The following is a 26,954-nucleotide window of genomic DNA, read 5'->3' as shown; positions in this document are numbered from 1 at the left end:
CCGTGTGGCACGCCAGGGGTTACTTTAACGTCTGTAGACGTCTCTCCATTGGTAACAACATGCTGTGTTCTGCTTGCTAAAAACTCTTCAATCCAGCCACACAGCCGGTCTTACTTTTTTTGTCAGGCGACGGTGCGGAACTGTATCGAACGCCTTCCGGAAGTCAAGGAAAATGGCATCTCCCTGGGAGCCTGTAATATTTTCTGGGTCTCATGAACAAATAAAGCGAGTTGGGTCTCACACGATCGCTTTTTCCGGAATCCATCTTGATTCCTACAGAGTAGATTCTGGGTTTCTAGAAACGACATCATACGCTAGCAAAAAACATGTTCTAAAATTCTACAACAGATCGACGCCAGAGATATAGGCCCATAGTTTTGCACATCTGTTCGACGACCCTTCTTGAAGACTGGGCTACCTGTGCTCTTTTCTTACCATTTGGAACCTTCCGTTCCTCTAGAGACTTGCGGTACACTGTTGTTTGAAGGGGAGCAAGTTCTTTCGTGTACTCTGTGTAGAATCTAATTGGTATTCCGTCAGGTCCAGTGGACTTTCCTCTCTTGAGTGATTCCAGATGCTTTTCTATTCCAGTTGCACCGGTTACTAATGTACCAGCATTTCACATTTGCAATGGCTTATTTTGCGCTTATTTTAACTGGCGATCTTGCAATGTTTAGCACTTAAATATGTTACCCACACAAATGTATTCCCGAAATTTCGTTACTCTACAGTAATTATTTTTTGGTGTTGCGATTTTTTTTGTCAGTTTATTTCATTTAACGATATTTTTTGTAAATAATCCATAAGAGGCCAGAAGGAATAGGGATGTCCAAAATTACAGTACAAGAAGAAGAACGATCTCCATTACTCCAAATTAAAACTGAATCTGATTACAGCACTATCACCACTTTCTGAGCTGAAATCTCTGATCCAGTGATTCCAAATGCATCACATACTGCAAAGCTTAATTTTAAAGTAAACTAAAGGAGTTTGTTTCTATTGCATAGAAGGATTTTTGTTTAGAAACTTGTGGACAATTTAGATCAGGTATGTTATACACTTATTTTCTGGTATGCAACTCATCTGTAAGTTGCAGCATTCAGCCATATTCAATACAGAATGACTTAGTAACCTGTATATTTAACCATTCCACAGCATTCCAACATATTCAATGGTTAACTTACACACTGATAACGAAATAATTAATATTAGAAAGGAAAATATTTCTTTACTACACTAATGCTCCATATAGTAAGCCATACACCTTATTGATAAATCAACTTAAGAGAGTTGTGAAATGGTCATTTACACCATACAATTTCTGAAATATCAACAAAGTTGCCATAAAAAGCAATAAAATCGAATAAATAGGAAAACACAGGAAAGAACAGTTCTCAAAATGAAACATTTACTAGTCCAGGAGCTTTCTGGTGCTTGTCGAGTATACAAGGGGAAACAAAACAGAAAGATGTTACATAAAGATCAAAAATGTTATCTCCTTTCTCTAAAGAATATATGAAACAACAATGCAAAACTGTAATTAAGTAAAATGAATGATTAAAAATAGGGAACTTTTAAGAGTCATACTATAAACAAACGCTTGAAGTTTATATGTCACTTATGTTGCAGGTTCTAGATTCATAAATATATGATGGATAGAAAATTTATCTTATCAGAATACAAGCAAATAAAAATACTGTTCGTATTTAAAATGAGAGGGGATAGCAGGCACTCAATTAATTGTACTAAACCTGTTGTTACAACAAGAAAGTATAACAGGCGATCAAAGAGTTTCTGTTCGAAGACCATACAGTCCATAACCGGTGAACTTTGAGACAATCATCCCACCAATGCACCGGATTGAAAGATACTCATTAGATAAAACACAGTGTCTTAGTGTGTGAGGAAGTCTGTAACTGCCTGCTGCACAATCCCGTCCGACAGGAATCGTCCACCCTCAAAGACTTTTCTTGTGGGACCTTAGGCGTGATAATGGCATGGGGAGAGATCAGGAATATAGGGAGGGTGCTTGAGTGCCTCTCACTAGAATTGGTGTAACTTGTGCGAAGCTTCCAGATCGACCAACGTCTTGTGTCAAACTACGGGCAGCCCAGAACTTGGCGCACCATTCCACAGTAGTAGTCTGCGACAGACATACTGCACCGTTCACGTTCTTCATTATCCGATGGATGTCTACCGGCGTTTATCCTTCGGCAGCCCAGAACAGAACAACAGCACGTTGGTGGTTAAAATTGTTTCAAATGGCTCTGAACACTATGGGACTTAACATCTGAGGTCATCAGTCCCCTAGATCTTAGAACTACTTAAACCTAACTAACCTAAGGACATCACACACATCCATGCCCGAGGCAGGATTCGAACCTGCGACTGTAGCAGAGGCGCGGTTCCAGACTGAAGCACCTAGAACCGCTCGGTCACACCGAACGGCACGTTGGTCGTGGTTGGACGCATTTGGTAAGAATGTCGCCACAGTTCACATTTACTCATTTACCACATGCATGTCGGAAAGATGCACCAATCCCTTGCGTACATGTCAGTGCTTATTGTCCCCCCGTGAAATCGTGCTACGTTGCACATAAGCTGCAGCAACATCCTCAAACGAAAATGGTTTCAGCGCCGCTTATACAGTCTTGGTGACAAGAATGTTGGTCTCTCCACTAGTTTGCCAAGGAGCGAGACAATAGACAAGAAAGGAGTAACGTAGGAAATAACTGAGGAACACTATGAATTTAATAATTTATTCATAAAGCGAGATTGTGATCGTGTTAAAGCGTTAGACCAAATTAAGGAAAAATAACTTTCCAGCGTACTGGAAAATCACCACATACTTTGATTCCTACAAAATTCAACAGAGGTAATTATCACAATTCCTAAATGTCAATACATAGCAGCACAACAATAAAAAGAAAGTTACAAAGATAATGCCATTTAATGTAGTGACAAAGACAATTTGCAGTGTGCTGCATTCAGTCCACAAAATACATAACCAAAACATCAGTCTCTCATTTTCTAAGTAAAACTGCAAAGTAATTACTCTTCAAGGAAAGAACTGTATTTTATGAAAAGTTTTAGTGATAACAAACCTACAGAACATATAGCCAAGTTAATTAAATATTTGAATAACATGTATAACAATTTTCGTATTTTTCATTGAACATCGATTTCAACATGATTACTGACCCGTTTTGTAAAAGTTATGCATGGTTTTCTTCAGTCTTTCTTTGCAGTGTAAATGCTAGCTATGTAATACGTGTGAGGGAAATTTAGGGTATTAATAAAATCAAATATCTCTTAACGAATGTGACAAAATTCATTTTCTTGGACTTTGCGCAGAATAAGTTTCAAAATAGTAATAAAATTTGGAATATTTGCAATAAATGTAAAAATACCTTATCTTAAATATTAGGAATAGACAGATGATCAAAAACATTTTACGATTATTATCAGTAAAGACGAAACAGAGTAATACCACAGGCAGCAAGACTGAAAGATTTTGGAAGTATTTATTTAACCATCAGTATTTTCATCATCAGGGTTGTAATTACAATTATTAGCCTGTTTCTCATGAGTATTAGTCTAGAAGTTAATAACGGAATTTAAACTGTCATTTGAACAACACAATAACATACTACTGATCAGCGCATGCATCTGATATTTGACACAGCTAATGCACCTACATCTTTATCACTAATCCCAATAAATAAAATTAAGCCGTTTAATTTCTAAAAGCCGATCGTCGCACGAAAAGTGTCTGATGTAATATGGTGAATTTACCTCCTAAACTCGATATGAAAACAAACATAGGTGCCATTAAGAGCCTAGCACGTCATACAATACTACATTAGTGCAGTAGTGCAGTAGTGCCACCTTTATAGACTGGAGAGCCAAAGAAACTGGTACACCTGCCTAATATGGTGAAAGGCACCCGGAAGCAGGCAAAACTACCGCAACTCGACGTGTCCTGGACTCGACTAATGACTGGAGTAGTGCTGGAGGGAACTGGCACCATGAATCTGTAACAGTACTAGGGGTTGGAGACCTCGTCTGAACAGCACGTTGAGAGGCATCCCAGATATGCTCAATAATGTTCATGTCTGGGGAGTCTGGTGACAGGTGGAAGTATTTAAACTCAGAAGAGTGTTACTGGAGCCAATGTGTAGCAATTTTGTACATGTGGGGTGTGGCAGTGTCCTGCTGGAATTTCCCTAAACCCGAGGGAATGCACAATGGACATGAGTGGATGGAGGCGATAAGACAGGATTCACTTACGTGTCACCTGTCAGACTCGTATCTAGACTATGAGGGGTCCCGTATCACTTCAACTGCACACAATTACAGAGCCTCCACCGCCTTGAACAGTCCCCTGCTCATATGCAGGGTTCATGGATTCATGAGGTTGTCTCCATACCCGTACGCGTCCATCCGATCGATGCAACTTGAAACGAGACTCGTCCGACCAGGCAACAGGTTTCCAGTCATCAACAGTCCAATGTCGGTGTTGAGTCCACGTGAGGCGTAAAGCGCTGCAGTCATGGACTGTGCGGCTGGTCCTGGCGGAGGTTCGAGTCCTCCCTCGGGCATGGGTGTGTGTGTGTGTCCTTAGGATAAGTTACGTTAAATAGTGTGCAAGATTAGGCACTAATGACCTTAGCAGTTAAGTCCCATGAGAATTCTCACACACATTTGAGGCGTAAAGCTTTGTGTCGTGCAGTGATCAAGGGTACACGAGTGGGCCTTCGGCTCTGAGAGCCCACATCGATAATGTTTCGTTGAATGGTTCGCACGCTGACACTTGTTGATGGCCCAGCGTTGAAATCAGCAGTAGTTCGCGGAAGGGTTGCACATTTGTCACGGTGAACGATTCTCTTCACTGGTCTTTGGGCCCCTTCCTACAGGATCTTTTTCCGGCTGCAGCGTTGTTGGAGATCTGATGTTTTACCGGATTCCTAACATTCACGGTACACTCGTGAAATGGTCGTATGAGCAAATCGCCATTTCATCGCTACCTCTGAAATGCTGTGTCCCATCGCTCGTGTTCCCACTGTAACACCACGTTCAGACTCACTTAATTCTTGATAACCTGCCATTGTAGCTGTAGTAATCCATCTAACAACTGCGCCAGACACTTGTTGTCTTATATAGGCGTTTCCAACCGCAACGCCGTATTCTTCCTGTTTACATATCTCTGTGTTTGAATACGTATGCCTATACTAGTTTCTTTGGCGCTTCAGTGTAGATGTACTATGTTCAGGAGTAAAACAGATTTCAAGGCGTTCTTGTCACTACTGAGAATGTTACACATCAGTTATCCAACGTATGACACTTTTACCACAACAGGCTTAAAGCTTCCGTACCATTGAACACCGTCAAATGTAAAAACTCCAGCTGGAAACACACATTGTTGAACCAAAAAACTCTTCATATAACACCTCACGTTGGCGTGTTGCACTCTCAAGGCAAGTCATAAAATGAGCCCTGACAGTGTGACACGCCAACATGAGATGTTCATATAAGAATAGCTTTTAGGTTTGTCAATGCGTGTTTGCTGCTGGGGTTTTTACTTTTGACGGTGTTTAATAGCGTAGAAACTTTAAGCACTCGATAATGAGATAACGTAGTCCGGAAACATGTTGTGGTAGAAATATCACACACTGGACAACTGATGGGTAATATTCATAGTAGCGATACAAGTGGTGTGATCGCTTCACAACAGGGTACTAGTCAATTATCCAGTTGCTAAAGTTTTCTTGTGGCCTTAACTTGTATCATTAGTTCAATGTTTCGAAGTACAAAGGAGCTGTTTCAGCCTTTGTATTTCTCTTAAATTAATAAAACTGTTTGCAGAGTACCTGTATATGTAATTAATAGCTTCCCTAACGCTAAATGATGAAAAAAAAGTCCTGTGAGGACATGGACAAAGGGAGCTTTTATCAGATTTAACATAGTTAAAAGTCGCTAAATGGAGATACCAAGACGTTTAATCTTTTGATCTCAGTTGGTTTCGTCTTTTTCTGCTGCTGTTAATTAGTAACTCAAAAGATAAGGGTGAGCAAAGGATATAATTCATATTCAGCTCGAATACTGGTCATGTGTATGAGTGAAGTGTACTTACTCCAACTCGTATATTGCTTTTCCTGGCGACCAAGTCCTTCCTCATTCCTTCGAGCAGAGTCTTCACGGCTACCTTGCTGGCGTAGTACATCGAGCTCCGAGGGTCGCCTATTGGAATGTGACCAGCGAGGCTAAAATACAGAGAAACACATACCATTTTAATAGTAATAAAGAAAAATCCATCCGAAGCACAGGACACAATAGGTTTAAAACAAAGTATAGGACAATACAATGACAGGTGCTCGACTTTCATATAGACAATGCGCGAGGCCTCCAACGAATACCGTTGCAGAATCTGATCGAAAGACCTCCCACAAAACGCAGTACATTATTGATATGTTTCACGGCAGCTAGTGGAACCGAAGCTAGTCTCCAGACACACTTGGATGACGCAAGAGCTGATATTGAGGGTAGTGAAGAAGAAGAAGAAGAAAAGCTGGTCGCTTTCAAATTTTCCTTGAGGAAGGAAATTCCTGGAACACTAAAACACTAATTCTTACAGCACTGGAAACATGAATGAAATAGATATTAATTTCCCTAGTGCTGAGAAACATCTGGAATCGGTAAAATTGAACAACGTTTTGGGTCAGTTGGAATCTCTGCCAGATTTTGTACCGAAATTGGAGATGGATACAATAGAGGGGTTATTCATATATCACTCCAACGAAAAACTGTGTGCGTTAGTTAGATGGAAACCCAAGTCTGACCGGTCTACAGGAAGGGTAAATTAATACATTTAATAAAATTATCGTCCAAAATCCTTTACATCCATCTGCTGTAAAGTCTCAATTAAGTCTGGACTCAGACATATATTTCTCTTTTGTCACATGATATCCAGAACGCCACGAATCAAGGCAGTGTTTCTTCACGTCCGGGAACGCATTTGACACAGTCCCACAAAAAACGCCTATTAACAAAAGTATGGCCATATGGAGTATCAAACAGAATATTTGACAGTTGAGGACTTTTTGCTATTTTGATTGGAGAAAAGTCATCGTCAGATGTAAAAAGTAACTTCTATCGTAACCCAGGGTACTGTACTGGGATAGTAGCCGTTGTAATAAAATGAAACCCCTGTAGCGGCATTTTTTATGTCTTTTTATTATACTGCAACCAGTTCCGGTAATTCGATACACCTTTTTAAGGCCTTAACTGACGCCTATGGAGGTGATCTATAATGGTATACAAGATCCCAACAGTGACCTGTTCATCGAACTTGGTTACAGTATACAGTAATAAAATAACGTCAAAGTGGCGGATGTACTATTTTACATTATTACGTAAGTGAACGGCCGAAGCCGGCCCAATTTGTCGAGAGGTTTTAGGCGCTTCAGTCTGCAAGCGCGCGACCGTTACGGTCGCAGGTTCGAATCCTGCCTCGAGCATGGATGTGTGTGATGTCCTTAGGTTCGTTACGTTTAAGTAGTTCTAAGTCCTAGGGGACTGATGACCTCAGATGTTCAGTGCCATAGTGCTCAGAGCCATCTGAACCATTTTGAACGGCCGAAATACCACAGTCCATCCATTACAAGAACGGACATACCACCAAAACTAGCTGTTGTTGACTGGTAATGACTGGCAGACGCTGTTAATAGTAAGCTCTGACTTTTCACAGACGGTATCGTTATCTGCAACACATCACTCTCTGAAACTTTATCGAGATCTGACTGACAAGCTGTAATCATGTAAGGGTTCATTCAACGCTGCACGGTTTCACCGTCGGTCAGCTGACGGATCAGGTGCAGTTCGTAACGAGTGCACGTTTTAGCAGCCATCTCGCACGCTGACAACCACTTGGAGAATCGTCTAGACCTATAGTCGAGATGGCGCAAGATATCCCGTGTCAGCTCGTAGTGCTGTTGCCAGCTTTCAGCTGCAAAGTGCGAACCGCTGCAGGCGTAAACAGTAGTCATCCACAGTGCTGTGCCAACTCTGAAGCGTTGCGGTAGAGTCGTTATAAAATCGCGTTTATTTATTGGTTAAGCTGCCGCTCCGAGTCCATTGCAACTGTCAACAGCAACTTAGAGCGACGTACCATAGCTGAGACGTCGTTTTAATTCCCCGATCCTCTGAAGCACTAGATGGTCCACAAAGGGAAAAAATTACAGACTGTAAAACAGTCGCTTGCAGTCTACATCCACGTGTGTGTCATTCAAGCCACAGCTACATGTGGTTCCTTTGAAAGGGCATGGCCGATTTCCTTCCCCATCCTTTCCTAACCCGAGTTTGTTCCCCGTCTCTAATGACGTCGTCGTCGACGAACGTTAAACATTAATCTCCTTCTCCTCCTTTGTGTACCACTGACCCTTTCGCCCTTTTCTGTTTCAGTAGCGTGGTAACGGCTATTGTTGATTATGTCTCCGTGCAAGACCGAATGTCCAGTATTACCTTCATGGTCTTTGTGCCAGACGTGTGTAAGTGGAAGGAATACAACAGCTGATTCTGTAGAAAAGCAAACTCATGAAACACACAGTAAACTGCAGCATGATGCACAAAAACTCTGTTGTAATGTGTGGCACTGGATTTGCATGGGGTTTCGAACCTTCTAAACGAAGCAGTAACAAAACTCGCTGCTATTCTTTGAATATTTTCCCTTCCCTCTAACAATTTTCTGTGGTATGTGTCGCACACAGACGATATGTGTAGATTGTCTCCTTCTCTGTAAATTGTTAAAAATTAAATACTTAACATTTTATATTTACTTCGCTACTACACCACTGATCATTGAAATTGCTACACCAAGAATATATGCAGATGATAAACGGGTATTCATTGGACAAATATATTATACTAGAACTGACATGTGATTACCTTTTCACGCAATTTGGGTGCACGGATCCTGAGAAATCAGTACCCTGAACAACTACATCTGGGCGTAAAAACGGCATTGATACGCCTGGGCCTCGAGTCAAATAGAGCTACGATGGCGTGTACATGTACAACTGCCCATGCAGCTTCAACACGATACCACAGTTCATTAAGAGTAGTGACTGGCGTATTGCTCGGCCACCATTGACCAGACGTTTTCAATTGGTGAGATATATGGAGAATGTGCTGGCCAGGGCAGCATTCTAACATTTTCTGTATCCAGAGAGGCCCGTACCGGACCTGCAACATGCGCGCGTGCATTATCCTGCTGAAATGTAGGGTTTCGCAGGGATCGAATGAAGGGTAGAGCCAAGGGTCGTAACACATCTGAAATGTAACGTCCACTGCTCAAAGTGGCGTCAATGTGAACAAGAGGTGATCGAGAAGTGTAACCAATGGTAGCCCATAACATCACGCCGGGTGATAACGCCAGTATGGCGATGAAGAATACACGCTTCCAATGTGCATTCACCGCGATGCCTCCTAACACGGATGCGACCATCATGATGCTGTAAACAGAACCTGGATTCATCCGAAAAAATGACGTTTTGCCATTCGTACACCCAGGTTCGTCGTTGAGTACACCATCGCAGGCGCTCCTGTCTGTGACGCAGCGTCAAGGGTAACCGCAGCCATGGTCTCCTAGCTTATCGTCCATGCTGCTGAAAACGTCGTCTAACTGTTCGTGCAGATGGTTGTTGTCTTGCAAACGTACCCATCTGTTGACTCAGGGATCGAGACGTGGCTGCTCGATCAGTTACAGCCATGCGGATAAGACGCCTGTCATCTCGACTGCTGGTAATACGAGGCCGTTGGGATCCAACACGGCGTTTCGTATTACCCTCCTGAACCCACCGATTCCATATTCAACCAACAGTCATTGGATCTCGACCAACGCGAGCAGCAATGTCGCGATACGATAAACATCAATCGCGATAGGCTACAATCCGACCTTTATCAAAGTCGGAAACGTGATGGTACGCATTTCTCCACCTTACACGAGGCATCACAACAACGTTTCACCAGGCAACGCCGGTCAACTGTTGTTTGTGTATGAGAAATCGGTTGGAAACTTTCCTCATGTCAGCACGTTGCAGGTCTCACCACCGGCGGCAACCTTGTGTGAATGCTCCGTAAAGCTAATCAGTTGCATATCACAGCATCTTCTTCATGTCGGTTAAATTTCGCGTCTGTAGCGCGTCATCTTCGTGGTGTAGCAATTTTAATGGCCAGTAGTGTAGTTTCGACGTTGCTTCAACGGCATCTTCAGGCCTGAACACTTTGATAAAACCAGTTGTGTGTGGCTCGGTCTAGCAGTCCGCGGTGAGACCGACACGTGCTCCAAGTGTATGGCGTGCAGTAACTAGTTACCTGTTGGTCTCACCGCGGACTGCTAGACCGAGCCACACGCAACTGGTTTTATCAAAGTGCACGGGCCTGAAGATGGAGTTGACTCAACATCGAAACTAGTAGCGATGTAAATATAAAGTCTTTAAGTACAGCTGGAGGAATTTAATTCTTAATTAAATCTATACCAGCTGTGTCCCATCTTCATCCACTTTAAATATGGATGTACAAACATTGTGTGTAAATGTTTGAGGTACCGGCCTTCAACAGCGCTCTTGAGAATCTTCTTGTTTACATCTTTTCGGCTGGGGATTTTTGTCATATCACAGAAATCCACTGGGTGGCACTGATGTAGTGCCCAGTCTTCCATCAGTTAAGTTGTTCCAACGCTGCGAGTAGGCGTAGCTTGTACAGGCTACCCGCCAGTTAGCTGCTCTCTGCACGTTCTGCACTTGTGTGAAGCGAACCAGCTGATCATCAGTGCCTGCGGGTTCCCTCGAACGCAACAACCTACCTGCTTGACTGCATGCACTTTCGTGTTCACATACGTCTGCCCGCTGTTGCCTAAAGGTGCCTGGTTTAGGATGTTCCGATACAAATAACTATAAACAATTATTCGATACTTTTCTTTCGATACCGAGTACGTAAGAATCGGATAATTAGCGTTTTTCTACTGAATCGATTTTTTGGATGTTAAATATCTAGAATTATAGCAATGACTGTCTGTTAACAGAATTAGTATCCCACCAGCCTCATCAACTGTCAAAGACGTTTCATTGAGGCAGCTGAAGAAATATTATTGGTTAAATTAGTTAAATGATCATGTATCAATTGCTACCCTACTGTATCCGGAGTTCAAAAACTTGCATTTTCAAGATAGTGAGATCCAGAAGCATGCGGACGAGTTATACAATAACTTAAACATATGGTTTATGAGCAACAAAGTACTCTGCTGTCCAAAATTGAAGTAACAGACGGCTATTTCCACTTTCTGTCTCCAACTCACGATATAATAATACAAACTGTTAAGAGATGTCCGTACGATAGTGTTCTGCATGGAATGTGGCATTCCGGTCAATGGACAACCACGCCAAAGATGACGTCAGGGCACCTATCGAACGGGGTAGTGTTTGCTGGGTTGGCCTTCACCCACAAAATCTGTGTAATAGATCTAAACATTTAGTAAAACACTTATCAGAACCAAAATACATTAATGTAGCTGTTCCACAAGGTAGCATATTAGGACCAATGTTACTTGTGGTGAAAAAATCCTCTTCGCTGGTGACAGCAATATTATAGTCACTGAGAAAACAAGAGAACTCCTCGCAGAGAAAGCAAATGAAAATCTCAAGGAAGTTTACAACTCGTCAATAAGCAATAAAGTGACATTGATCATAAAGGAAACTAATGCCATGAATTTCAGTTTGGATAGGTAAAATGACAATGTTAAATTAAATATTGATGGTACCTCTATAGACTGTATAACAAATGCAAAATTTCTAGGAATGAATATTGATTCTCAGTTGAAGTCGTGTGAACACACAAAGGTACTTGCAAACAGAATGTCATCAGCATGTTATGCCTTTAGAATCCTATCATGCAATGTCTTTTAGTTACATACTATTCATATGCACACTCAGTTGTTAGCTATGGCATTCTGTGTTGGGGAACAAATGCACAAAATATGAACACGATTTTCAAACTCCAGAAAAGAGCCATAAGAATAATAACTAAAAACAGCAGTCGAGCTCATTGTAAAGATCTGTTCAGAACACTGGGGATTTTAACTGCCCCATGTGACTACATTTACCAGTTAGTTGTACACATCAAAAATAACGTTGGTAATTACTGGACAAACAGCTCTGTCCATGACCATGGAACAAGAGCTAGACTCAACTTAAATTTACCAAGCAAAAATAAACATAAAGCTCAAAACAGCATTTTCTAACAAGGAATAAAACTTTACAATGAATTACCAAAAGCGATAAAAGGAATTGCAAACATACACTCATTTAAAAAGGCAGCTAAAAAGAATCTCTTTTGCAAAACAGTTTACACATTGAAAGGCTGCTTAGATAAAACAGAATAGAGGTTTGGTAAAAAAATGTTACACAAATAAATAGTAATAATGATTATACAACTTCCAACATTCCATATAACACCTTCACCCTATGGTTTCTTTCCCTTCGTTTTCCCTTGTCTTTAAATACTTACCCCTAAGCTATACATAGCATAACACTAACACCTCTTCCTCTTTCTGAGCACAACATTTCACTCATTATAGAGGGATGCTGACTCAGATATTCAGGAGAGATATCAATGAACAGTGTAACAATACATTATTTAATAAGTTATTTGTAAAGAAAATTGTTGTATTCCAGGAGTAAATCTGATGATAGTGTCCAACTAGAAGTCTGTAAATGTATGTGTGTACGAATTAGCTTATTTTAAATTGATGTCATCTTGTAAATACTTTGACATGTCCTATACCCTTGCAAAAAGAGATCTACAGATGAATAAAGCTGCTACTACTACTACTACTACTACTACTACTACTACTACCACCACCACAGTCACAGATGGTGCAGTATGGCACAGAGAAGATGCCTAGCAGACACTGCGACTCTCCTGCTTCCATTCTTCCTATGGCCCTCCATAGCAAACTGATGTGGCCCGATGGCTTACTGTGAATCTTTCTGTTGTTTCTCGGATGAGGCGACAGTTTATCGAGACCGAAACTATCCCGAAGACTAGAACAGGGCCGACCACATGTGACACCAGAAAGAGAGGAACGTTATTTGGCTGTATGGGCACGTGGTGCCGCCTTATAATTGCACTGCAACTGGCGTCTGACATCGCACCGTCCTCTGGACGTGTTGTAACGAAGCAGACGGTGTACAGAAGGCTTCAGTAGAGTGCTGCCTGCTTACCTCTGGTCTGTTCACAGAAAGCCGTCTAGAGCGGAGCCGTGAACATGCCACCTGCGTGGTCGAAACGGTGGGCCAATATTCTTTTTACAGATGAGTCGCGATTTGGTCTGGGGAGAGATTATCAACGGGTTCGCATCTGGAGCGAACGTGGAACTCGAGTTCGGTACCCAGAAAACTGTAGAAAGAGACAGATATCGAGTAGGACCCCTAAACGTGTGGGCAGGGATTACGTTAACCACAACACTTCTTCACGAAATTGTGTGTGTGAATCGGCAAGGCTTAACTGTTGTCAGGTACACACTTGTTGTAGCTGGGATTCACAGTCATGAAATTTTTTTTGAAGGACATCATCTTTGCGCCATTGGCTGTTGTAAGTTTCTACTACACTATTGCAGTTTCGGCCTTAGGCCGTTATCAAGTGCTGATATTATGGCTTTAAGCCATGTCAGCGTGTCAGATTACATTACGTTGACATAGGTTAAAATCATAATATCAGCACTTGATAACGGCCTAAGGCCGAAACTGTAACAGAAATTTGTAACAGCCACTGGCGTAAATATGACGTCGTTCAAAAAAAAATTAAAGAAGTGATGTCAGGTATCGTGACGAGATCGTGTGATCTCATGTGCAGTTGTCGCTAGGTGGAATGGGCGTTATTGCCTCAACATAAGATTGATGACATCATTCATACCATGCCCCGCTGTACTCATGACTTTCTTCCTGACAAACTCCACACTGAGCACATTAACCAATTGTCAGAATGTGTGTGAGAATCCGTTGAAAAACAGAAGAACATATTTGTCTACCGTTATAAATGTTGCAGCTTTTTACGTTCTGTATTCTTTATATTGTTGCTGTTTTACTATCACCTGTTTATGCTGTCTTGTGACCAAATAAAGCAATCGTGACAATTTCCGATTGTTTCTTTAATTTTGGACACTAGTGTAGTTCATGTGAATCGGAGTAGATGCTGCTTCGTCTGTTGTAACACAGATATATGACTTCTGGGAACATCGTAGACAGCCAACGCTCTGTCACAACAACAACAACAAAAAGGAAGCACACAAAAGTGAAGAAAGATATGTTTATTTGCGACCCCTGTAAGACACTTACGGGAAAAAATTAGTACTGTCTTCATGAGGTTTCCAAATCATTTAAGTTTTATTGTTGTAACAATGCTTATGGAGTATCTCAGGCGATTACATTCACGTATCAGTGGCACAAACGGTTCTGCGGAACCATGTATCAACCCGTGCTGAAAAGCTCATATTGGTACATGGTGTAGCCCCCACTGGCGGCAATGCTGGCTCTGAATCTGGCATTCAGTCGATCGTACAGACTGCAGGCACTGTCCTGGGATGCGTTGTGCTGCGTTGTTCCGTAATATTTGTCGGTTGACGAGTCGCATGAGTCGTTTGTCATCACATTGTATCCAAGACATGCACTATTGGACACATGTCCAAAGATAGTGCTGGCCAGGACCAATGCTGCACGTTTTGCAGAGTGAGCCGTGATGCGTCTTTTCTGGCACACCAGCTCTCTGGCAGTACTATCGATTATCCGGTTGTACTACGATCCTTGCCCCTGTTGTGCTCTGGCGGCAGGTATTTGCGGTAGGGGAGTTGGTCGTCGGACTCACTTCGAGGCGCTAGGGCGTGCTTGAGGGGACGAAGGAGCAAAACACGCGGGCTCGGGCAGCAGCGGCGCGGCCCGTCTACCTTGCAGGACGGTCGCGAGTTTGTGATGGACGTGTCTGATGTCAACTACGGGCGCTGCTCGGCGCCTTGCCTCGGTTTTCTCGAACAGACCATTTCCTCGAGACCATCTCGAACATCGCTCGCCATCGGAGGTGTAAGTGGTTTTGGTGCCTTCGTTTCGTGGAACCACTTGCGTTGTAACGACTGTCATTTGTGAGTTGGTTGGTTGGTCTAGTGTGCGTGTTGATGAAGTAAGAGCAATCGGCAAGGTGTGTGACCGGAAGGAGACCAGCAGTCAATACTTGCTTTAAGGAAATCAGCGTCCCCGAAAGATGTAGTGACTGTAATCTATTGAATATATTAGGTCGTAGTCTAGTTGTGATTTGCTGCATACAAAACATGAACAATTCTGTTACATTGCAGAACTATGCCAGGAAATTAAGGTGCATAAAACCTAGCTTGTGCTGAAGTTGCTCGTTTGAATAACGTAATATCACTTTGAAATTTCTCCCTTTCATCTTTGTAAGCATTGTAAGTCGTAATCATACGTGGAAATATTTAAATTAAGAAATGTACACAAATCCAATGCTGAAAATATTTACACTCTCATAGTTTCCCAAACAATGTTTTACAGCATTGATATTGTTGCAAAATCTGTAGCTTCTATGAGTAGCGTTATTGGTTTTTTAATTTATATTATTGATCTCTTAACTTATATTTATTGATGTCTGCTTGGTGTTTGCCGTGTTTTCTGTGGTCTGTTTGTGTTCCAGTTTTCTGCGACTTAGGGTGTGTGGGTGTGACGCCACATTCCGCTTCGGTGCACAGAAGCTGTGACGTGTCATCCAATGGGAAGTGACTGCAGGTTGCTGCCCCGGCCTTTAGGTGTTGTTTTGGACGGCTGGTCTGCTGCTTCCGGCATTTTAAGTTAAGTCACCTTCTGTCCAGGTCAGCCTCGTGTCACTGCCCGTTTGATAAACTCGCATGCATAATGTTAAAAAAAAAATTTGCGTGCCAATAAATTATATGAACTGTAACGTCTTGCTTGTGTTATTGCTCAAATATATGTGGTGCCACATTCTACATTGCTTTAAATCACTTATGACGTAACTTACTGTTCGTTAAGTAATTGTAATTTGCTGCTTGCATAAGAAGGAACCTGTCATTTTTCGATATTATCTTAATGATGGCCACATATTTGATTATTGTGGTCTAAAATACACTCCTGGAAATTGAAATAAGAACACCGTGAATTCATTGTCCCAGGAAGGGGAAACTTTATTGACACATTCCTGGGGTCAGATACATCACATGATCACACTGACAGAACCACAGTCACATAGACACAGGCAACAGAGCATGCACAATGTCGGCACTAGTACAGTGTATATCCACCTTTCGCAGCAATGCAGGCTGCTATTGTCCCATGGAGACGATCGTAGAGATGCTGGATGTAGTCCTGTGGAACGGCTTGCCATGCCATTTCCACCTGGCGCCTCAGTTGGACCAGCGTTCGTGCTGGACGTGCAGACCGCGTGAGGCGCCGCTTCATCCAGTCCCAAACATGCTCAATGGGGGATAGATCCGGAGATCTTGCTGGCCAGGGTAGTTGACTTACACCTTCTAGAGCACGTTGGGTGGCAAGGATAAATGCGGACGTGCATTGTCCTGTTGGAACAGCAAGTTCCCTTCCCGGTCTAGGAATGGTAGAACGATGGGTTCGATGACGGTTTGGATGTACCGTGCACTATTCAGTGTCCCCTCGACGATCACCAGAGGTGTACGGCCAGTGTAGGAGATCGCTCCCCACACCATGATGCCGGGTGTTGGCCCTGTGTGCCTCGGTCGTATGCAGTCCTGATTGTGGCGCTCACCTGCAAGGCGCCAAACACGCATACGACCATCATTGGCACCAAGGCAGAAGCGACTCTCATCGCTGAAGACGACACGTCTCCATTCGTCCCTCCATTCACGCCTGTCGCAACACCACTGGAGGCGGGCTGCACGATGTTGGGGCGTGAGCGGAAGACGGCCTAACGGTGTGCGGGATCGTAGCCCAGCTTCATGGAGACGGTTGCGAATGGTCCTCGCCGATACCCCAGGAGTAACAGTGTCCCTAATTTGCTGGGAAGTGGCGGTGCGGTCCCCTACGGCACTGCGTAGGATCCTACGGTCTTGGCGTGCATCCGTGCGTCGCTGCGGTCCGGTCCCAGGTCGACGGGCACGTGCACCTTCCGCCGACCACTGGCGACAACATCGATGTACTGTGGAGACCTCACGCCCCACGTGTTGAGCAATTCGACGGTACGTCCACCCGGCCTCCCGCATGCCCACTATACGCCCTCGCTCAAAGTCCGTCAACTGCACATACGGTTCACGTCCACGCTGTCGCGGCATGCTACCAGTGTTAAAGACTGCGATGGAGCTCCGTATGCCACGGCAAACTGGCTGACACTGACGACGGCGGTGCACAAATGCTGCGCAGCTAGCGCCATTCGGCGGCCAACACCGCGGTTCCTGGTGTGTCCGCTGTGCCGTGCGTATGATCATTGCTTGTACCGCCCTCTCGCAGTGTCCGGAGCAAGTACGGTGGGTCTGACACACCGATGTCAATGTGTTCTTTTTTCCATTTCCAGGAGTGTATATTGTTAATTTATTTCTTGAATTGCTAGTTGTGTTTAAGGGGTGATATTATAGAGGCCTTGACCTTCCATGCTAAGTGTACCCTTCATCCCCATTTCCTAAGTCACACAGAGCACGATGGGTTTCATGGACAGAGTTTGGGCGAGCAGTATCCTTTTGGAACAATAAATCATCTTCCTGTTGCAAAAACGGCCTAAGTACTGGTGTAACAACGCTATGCACACACCGAGCACTGTTAGCGTCTGCTCCAGAAACACCGAGGAGTTGTAGCTTGTCGCACCCTCGACCATAAGGCCTAGGTTGGAGCTAGTGTATCTAAGACGAATGCACTCTATGTGTCAGCGCTCACCAGATCTACATAGTAAGCGCGAACGACTATCAGTTTTGTCCAGGCGGAATCTGCTTTCATCGCTGAGGACCACGGCGTGCCTTTCCATCTTCCAAGTGATCCTCCGACGGCAATAGTTTAGACGTGCAGATCGATGCTGTGGCGTGATCAGAAGACAGGCTAGAGGTGTCCCTGCCTATAATCCCACTGTTATAATCGATTCACAATAGTTTGTGTTGCCCATGCGTGGGCTAGCAAGCAAGCCCTCTTACCTGTGATGTAACTGTAGAATTTGCAGCTGCTTGTCTCATAATACGGCGATCCTGGCGGGCGTATGTGCTGCAAGAACTGAGTCTATGTGTGTGAGAATCTGCACTTGAACACGAATAGCCGGCCGCAGTGGATGAGCGGTTCTAGGCGCTTCAGTCCGGAACGACTGCTACGGTCGCAGATTCTAATCCTGCCTCGGGCATGGATGTGTGTGATGTCCCTAGATTATTTAGGTTTAAGTAGTTGTAAGTTCTAGGGGACTGATGACCTCAGATGTTAAGTCCCATAGTGCTCAGAGCCCTTGTGAACCACGAATATCAGCACTGTTGCGCAAGTGACGCAGCACGTCGAACTGGTGAGGCGGTTCTCCGAAAGGACCACAATTTGATCCGACCACAGCGCCCTCGAGCAACACCGACTCAAAGGAAGGCCTCGCGCTTGTTGCTGTCGTCACGTCAGCTAGGCACGGCAAACGCCAGGTCTGTTCAAGGCAGATACGCCTCGGCGTGCTTATCACTATAAATCTCTTATTTTTGGACAAAATGTTTGGTACTGTTTTGGATTCTGCAGTTTTATTTAGAGGAAAGATTTTCTTACTGTCGTAAAGCTACAAATGAAGAACATAGTTCTGTATAATTGAATCCTGTGGAAACAAACGTAGATCAATATGAGAAGACGCTTTGCCCCATTGGAAGCTTCGGAAATTTTACATTCAAGTAACTATATTTACTTGATCCATTTTGTTATCGAAACTTACTCCACTCCCCTTACAATTAACTCGTTTCTTTTATTTACTTATTTATTTTCGTTTGATATCGTCACTGGAAATGTGAACTAATTTACATGTGTAAATGTCCTACTGTTGCCAGTCATTAGGTTACAGTCGTTTTCAACGAAAGGAATTCTAAACAGGAAACAAAATAGCTTCATACATCGAAAATACTGCTGAGCTTCAACTTTTTTAGACATGCGCATTAGGAAAGATAAATATTCCCCTCTTGCAACTGAATGGATAAACTTAATCAGATAAAAAAATTTATTTGATGAAACAAGTATCTCTCTTTTGCTTTTCTTCTGTCCCCCACCCCGTCCTCCAACGTGTACAATCGCAAGATATTTCATTAATATTCAGTGCTCCTCACCCCATAGTCAACCAAGATGCCTAAAGAAGAGCACCAGCATGTTCAAAGTTTCTTGTAAAATCAACCCAGTAGAAACGTAACTTCCTCTGATTTACAAATAAGGTAAAGAAGCTGCTGGACCGTGAAGTTGTTTTTGTATATCAATCCTTAAAACAGTTGGAAATTTAAGTTCAGGAGTACAATATTTGTTAAGAAGTGTAATGAATTACACAATTAATTCATTGCAGAAATCTCTCAGAACAATGTGTGTTGGTCAACTACCGCCAATAGTTTCACATTTTCCTGTGTCAGAGAGGGAGACACCACCATTATGAGTATGCCTGTAACAGACCTGGCGTTCGCCGTCCCTAGCTGACGTGACGTCACGAACAAGCGCCGAGGCCTTCGTTTGAGTCTGTGTTGACACAGCGCCCTCTAGCCGACGCTGTGGAGCTCAACGAGCGCCGCTGTACTTTCTGCCCAGTTGATCAAGAGCAGACCACCCAGCAACTTAGCTTCTGCTTCTACGGGGGATAGTCATGATAGACTTTGCCTTTGTAACTTCTAATAACTGTTAGCTTTGATACATGAGCAGCTTCGCACCTACGTGCTCATCTGTACCAAAAGTTAAGTAACGTGTTTGTATATGTTTATACACCAATAAAGGTGCTTAAACTTTACTTGCAGTACCGAAGTGCTTCACCTCTCCTGCTCCTATTCGCTTCCTTCATTTGGCGTAATTTGTAGGTCTCAGGAGCAGACCCACGCGCCGCCTTCCAGGCGGGATAGAAAACTATACCCCAGGTGGGACACGCCGTCATCGGATCAAAACGTTCCAAGTGTACTATTATGTTCTTATCTTAATAGAGCAACTCATTTGCAGAAAGAAGGTTGGTTCAAATGGCTCTGAGCACTATGGGACAACATCTGAGGTCATCAGTCCCCTAGTACGTAGAACTACTTAAACCTAACTAACCTAAGTGGATCACACACATCCATGCCTGAGGCAGGATTCGAACCTGCGACCGTAGCGGTCGCGCGGTTCCAGACTGAAGCGCCTAGAACCGCTCGTGCAGAAAGGAAGGATATGGAAGTCATTTTTCCGTGTTTGTACCAGTATGCTCAACAGTATCGTATCGTCGTTGCAAAATATGTGCTTAGTAAACGTTTATTTTCAAAAGGTGTTACAACTACGACCCAGAACTTAAATAAGTTCTCCCCAAAATAATTTCGTTAATTGCTCCTTTTCGGAAAGGTGACTTTTTGTTTACGTATTGTCATTAATAAAGAAATATATTATTTAATGTGTTTTATTAGACTATATATCAAATACACAGTGGTCACAAACAGTCTTATAAGGATGTTGCAAGGCAGGTTGCGGCTGAGAAAAAATTGTTAAGAAAAAAGTTGTATACATTGCTCTGTTTCCGAATTAATTAGCACTGAGGTTAGCCTGTCAGGACATTGCGAGCGCAAGTACAAGTGGCCCATGAGAGAGGGCGTAAGGAAAGGTGTTCTTCCATGGGTTTGCTAAGAAATGAACAACAGACGGATACAAAGATTGGACATTGAACGTTAGTACCGTTCCAACCCGAGCCAAAAGCTGAATAATTTCAACCTAACCTACGAGAACAACTGGTCTTTTTGAAAGATTTAACCCCTACTTCACCGTACAACAAATCTTACTCCACATCTATATTGCAGCTTAGGCCATTATAACATATCGTATGTATTATCAACAGTTAACAGTAAAGCATGTACCTTCGATTATATAAACCTATTCTGACAAAAGTAAATGCGAGAATACTTGTATAACAGGCTAATTTAGTCGCAATTAGCATGACTTCCTGGCTTGATATGATTGGGGACTAAAATAGATGACCAAATCACAGGTCTTTTTTGTACTTGTAACACTTGATAATGGATTAAGGCTGAAATCTACACTCATGCTCAGGGTAACTGCAGAACGTGTTGCCACACACCGTGGCACTACAGAAAACTGGCCTAATAGCATAGGGACATAGGGAATACACACGCTGGCCGCTGTGGCCTAGCGGTTCTGGGCACTTCAGTGTGGAACCGCGCTGCGACTACAGTCGCAGGTTCGAATCATGCTCTGGCGTGGATGTGTGTGATGTCCTTAGGTTGGTTAGGTTTAAGTAGTTCTAAATCTAGGGGACTGATGACCTCAAATGTGAAGTTCAATAGTGCTTAGAGCCATTTGTACCATTTTACGAACACACACGATAGAGATCTGTAGGTACATGGTATTGGTGATAAGTTGAGAAAGGCGTCGCGAAACACGTGCTACAAAACGCCACTGTTTCCTGCGCATGTGCCTTGACACCAGTATGGAATATGATCACCATGCACAGGTACATGGGCCACACAATGGGTTGCCATACTCTGGATCAGGTGGTCGAGCAGATACTGCGGTATAGCCCCCTTTCTTGTACCAGTGCCTGTCCGAGAGCCTGAAGTGTCGTAGGGATTTGAAGACGTGCAGTGATACGTCGACCAAGAGCATTCCAGACGTGTTGCTGGGGTTTAGGTCTGGAGAACAGGCAGGCCGCTCCATTCGCCTGATGCCTCCTGTTTCAAGGTACTCCTCCGCGATGGCAGCTCAGGGGGCCGTGCGTTTTCATCCATTAGGAGGAAGGTGGGACCCACTGCACCCCTGAAAAGGCAGAGGTACAGGTGTAAAATGACGTCCCGATACACCTGACCTGTTACAGTTCCTCTGTCAAAGACATGCAGGAGTGTACGTGCCCAAACATAATCCCACCCCACACCATCAAACCATGGCTCCCACCCAGGTCCCTTTCAAAGGCATTAATGGGTTGGTATCTGGTTCCTGGTTGATGCCAGATGAAAACCCGCCGAGAATCACTGTTCAGACTATAACTGGACTCGTCCGTGAGCACAGTACATGGTCATTGGAACAGTGGCCCCAGATTGTGTTCTTGACACCATGCTTTAGGGGCTCTCCTGAGACCAGGGGTAAGTGGGATGCACCTTGCAGGTCTCCGGACGAATAAACCATGTCTGTTCAGTCGTCTGTAGACTGTGTGTCTGGAGACAACTGTTCCAGTGGCTGCAGTAAGGTTCCGAGCAAGGCTACCTGCAGTATTCCGTGGCAGTCTGCGGGCCTGATGGTGAGATATCGGTCTTCTTCTGGTGTTGTACTCTGTGGACGTCCCGTATTGTTTCGCCTGGACACGTTTCCCGTCTGCTAGAATCGTTGCAATAATTCTGAGATCACACTTTGTGGCACACGGAGGGCCTGTGCTACAACCTGCTGTGTTAGTGTCCTACCCTTCATAACGTTATCAATATAAGGTGACTGGAGGCTGATCAGTGTTCTTTGAGCCATTTTCTACACACAGTCACCATTAGCATGTCTGGAAACGTCTGCACAGTTACTCGCTGCACCATACTCTGACATGCACCAACACACCTTTGAGTATGTGCTGCCAGCGACACCATGCGACGACCGCTGGTCATATGCACCGCACGGTAATATCCCGAGATGATTTAAACCCGCAAACCGCCCACCAGAGCGTTGTTTCACCATGTATCAGCATTATTCTTAATTTATGAGAATGAATGTACAAGCTAATGGTGTGTATGTGTATGGCTATGTCTTCTGGGTGATTCATTTCTTTTGTGGGGCAGAGTATGACATGCTCTTTCTTTGTGTGTGCCGTTACCAAAAAATCTATGACTTACGTGGCGGCACGAAACCGTGACCGATTTCGATTCGTTAGCAAGTCATTCTCAGATGCATAGAATCCACCAACTGAGTACTGTAAGCGCTGCTCTGTCTGTTCAGTTAAAGAGTTACTAAGCAACGAAGTCAACATTTGTAGTGACAAGTTACTGAGATGTACAAACAAGTTGTGATACTATCTGTGTGAGCCATGGCTGATAGTTACAATAAATGAATGTCGATACTGGTGACAAGTAGAGCTGCTTTCTGGTAATCATATAAAGAACAACTTTCTCCTACCTGCAGAGGTTCACAATGAAGCCGTCGTCAACACCTCTCTTCAGCATGTTCTGCACGGCCTCCCTAGTGCAGATGCTCAGACCCAACACGTTCACATCTAGCATCAGTTTCCATTCAGACAGTGGAGCAGCTGTTGGCAGAATAATTACTGACATGAAAACTGTGTCAAAACAATCCTGAGAAAAACATTACGTGTGAACATAGTTACAGTTCAGAGTCGCAGAAGCTTTTGCGAAATATGTCAGCACCAATAGGGTTGCGGGGTAATTCTGCTTTATTTTTATTTATTTACTCATCAACTTCCGTAGGACCAAATTGAGGAGCAAATCCCCAAGGCCATGGAACGTGTCAGTATATAAAATTACAACATAAAAGTAATAACAGATAAAAATAAAATAGTTACGTACCCAACGAAAAAACGCAATCAACAATGTAACATAATAATCAGCTTAATTCTTCAATGAACTATTCAGCAGGATAGAAGTAGTTACCACTGAGGAAACTCTTCACTTGCGATTTGAAAGCGCGTGAGTTACTGCTAAGATTTTTGAATTCCCCTGGTAGGTCATTGAAACTGGGTGCAGCAGAATACTGCACACCTCTCTGAACAAGAATTACGAAAGTCCGATCCAAATGTAGGCTGGATTTGTGCCAAGTATTAACTAAGTGAATGCTGCTTGTTCGTGGGAATAAGCTGATATTGTTAACAAGAAACGACAGTTAAGAGTGTATGCAGTGAGACGCCAGTGTCAGAATACCACACTAGTGAACAGGGGTCGACGAGAGGTTCGCGAACTTATACCGCTTATTGCCCCAACCACCCATTTCTGAGCCAAAAATATCGTTTCAGAATGGGAAGATGTATCGCAAAATTTAATACCATAAGACATAAGCGAATGCAAATAAGCAAAGTATAGTATTGAACGATCACGTACTTCAGACACCGAATATTAAAAATTGGCAGCATTAAGTCTTTGAACAAGATGCTGAACGTGTGATTTCCACGACAGTTTACTATCTATCTGAACACCTAGAAATCTGAACTGTGCAATTTCACTAAACACATTCTGTGAAATTAAAATGACGGGTTTTGTTGAAACTGAAACTAACACTAACTCACAGCAAGACTCAGGTTTTAATTTTCTACATGCTGCACTATTTGATACTGAGCCTATGTTGTACACAACGTCCTTTACTACCAAGTTAGTGTCAACAGCAAGCAGAAATATTTTATTGTTGCCAGTAATACCTGATGGCTTATCGTTTATATGAATAAGGAACAGGAGTGGCCCCAACACTGATCCCTGGGGCACCCTCCGTCCCCCCCTCCTTTTTGGCTGTACCTCATTCAGACCCCACATCACAGCTATTCTCAACAATGTGGATAATGACCTTTTGCTGTCTGTTGTTAAAGTAAGAGGTGAACCAATTGTGAGCTACTCCCCATATTCCGTAATGGTCCAACTTCTGGAGTAGTATTTTGTGATTAACACAATCAAACACCTTAGGTAAATCATAAATTTGCCTAGCATTAGAACCTTTTGTTTAACCCATCTAGTAGCCCACAGAGAAAAGAGAATTTAGCATTTTAAGTTGTTAAATGACTTCTAAATCCGCACTGTACATTTGACAGCAAATTATGTGATACAAAATGATCAATTACCCTTACAGACACAGCCATTTCAATAGCTTTATAAAAAGGGAGAAGGGAATAACGTAGACAATTTTAGACCTATTTCTATGCCATCAGTGTTTGCTAAAGCTGCTTTACTACTGAGTACTTAAATCGTCCAGGAAACTGACTGATCATAGGTGACTTCTTGTTAACCATTACTTGCAAGTGATAATGTATTTTCTTCTTGCTATTCAGCACACTAAAAAATAAGAGAAAAACTAATAAAAGGACTTTTTGGTATCTTTAGCACATAATTGAAATTTGCTTACCAGAATCGAGTTCACTATAATGAAGTATCACGTACCTAGGGTAAAATGTACCTAGAAATTAAGTGGACCAGTACATTAAAGAACGAGCGCTAATTTTACAGGAAACATAGAAACAACACACTGCTCTTCTACAGGTAGTAGGGAGAATTGAAAGGATGTAATATGCTATAGCATGTTAGGCGCGCAAAGACGATATGGGCTCATCGAGAAGGACTCAGAGTGATCGTCTTGCTCATCTGTTAGCAAAGAGACTTTTGCTGCCTCCTATTAGGCGCGTTCAATAAGTAAAACAACACATTCTTTTCTGAAAGCAGGTGGATTTTAGTCAGGATTTCAGTACACCATATTATCTCCTGGTCTTTGACTACAATACCTTACTTTTCAACATAATTTCTGCTCATCCGACGACCTTACGTTACCTTACTGAGATGGCCTGTATACCCGCATTGTACTGGCCGCTGTCGGACCCAACGTTTTGCTGCAGCAATAGCCTTCCAGCCATCCCATCATTCACGTACTACTTCCCGCAGAGTGCATCCTTGGTTGGACCAGACACTTGGAAGTGGGAAGGCGCGAGATCCGGGCTCTAGGGAGGATGAGGAAGAACAGTCCAACGAATTTTTTTTCATCTCCTCTCAGGTTCGCAGACGTGTGAGACCTTGTGTTGTCATGGAAATTTTTGTGTTGACGAACAAGCTGAGGTCATTTCTTCAATTTCCTGAGCATAGCACAATTCACGTCACAGGTGATAGTAGCACAATGAGAGAAGACCCCAAACAGAAACAAAAGAGCTCCAGAAGATCGTCGCCTTAACTATAATGGGTGAGGGTGCGGCTTTGAATTTTCTCTTTGGAGGAGACAGTTGGTGTGGCGCCACTCCATGGATTGACGTTTTATTTCCGGTTCGAAGTGGTCAGCCCTCGTTTCATCGCCTGTGAAGATGATCAACAAGAAATTGTCACGGTCAGGCTCTTAAAGTGGAAGCAATTCCACGCCGATGGTCCTTCAGTCCTCTTTATGGACTTCCGCTGGCCGGCACACACCTTTGAGGAACACAGCTGGTGGATGAATTTGTCAGCACTACCAACAGCGACGGATCACAATGAAATACCTTGCTGCACTACTGGATGTCAATCACCGCGAATGAGAGTGTCCGCACGTTGCAACATTGTAGGACCCAAAGCCGTGTGCGACCGGCCATCGTACACGAGATCGGACAGGTCTGCGCGACGAGGTTGTGATCATGACAGACGCCTCGTTCAACGACCCGTTATGGTCGCAGGTTCGAATCCTATGTGTGTTATGTTCAAAATGTTCAAATGTGTGTGAAATCTTATGGGACTTGACTGCTAAGGTCATCAGTCCCTAAGCTTACACACTACTTAACCTAAATTATTCTAAGAACAAACACACACACACACCCATGCCCGAGGGAGGACTCGAACCTCTGCCGGGACCTGTGTGTTATGTCCTTAGTTTAGTTACTTTTAAGTAGTTCTAAGTTCTAGGGGACTGATGACCTCAGATGTTAAGTCTCATAGTACTCAGAGCCATTTGAACCATTTTTTCACACTTTACAAGCGTCTATGAATATATGCAATGGTTTGCTTTTCCGACAATAGAAACTCAATGACAGCTATCTGCTTGGGACGCACCTCCGTTACT

General features: G+C 43.4%; 1 protein-coding gene across 3 annotated transcripts in view; it reads right to left on the bottom strand.

Moving 5' to 3' along the window:
• The window catches only part of LOC126335600 (farnesol dehydrogenase-like), a 245,386-nt gene that overhangs the window by 194,675 nt on the left and 23,757 nt on the right, over positions 1–26,954 (bottom strand). For 2 of the 3 annotated variants that reach the window (XM_049999050.1, XM_049999052.1), the window contains exons 3-4: positions 23,346–23,475; positions 6,134–6,263 (exon numbers count right to left, since the gene is read on the bottom strand). The exons of the other annotated variant lie outside the window; for it this stretch is intronic. In XM_049999050.1, the coding sequence (XP_049855007.1) occupies positions 6,134–6,263; positions 23,346–23,475 (260 nt within the window). The remainder of the gene's footprint in view (positions 1–6,133; positions 6,264–23,345; positions 23,476–26,954) is intronic. 3 annotated transcript variants of the gene reach the window in all.

The sequence above is a fragment of the Schistocerca gregaria genome, chromosome 2 (assembly GCF_023897955.1).
Source record: "Schistocerca gregaria isolate iqSchGreg1 chromosome 2, iqSchGreg1.2, whole genome shotgun sequence".
Classification (NCBI taxonomy): Eukaryota; Metazoa; Arthropoda; class Insecta; order Orthoptera; family Acrididae; genus Schistocerca; species Schistocerca gregaria.
The sequence above is the reverse complement of the archived record's forward strand: the minus strand, read 5'-3'. Positions and strand labels throughout refer to the sequence as shown.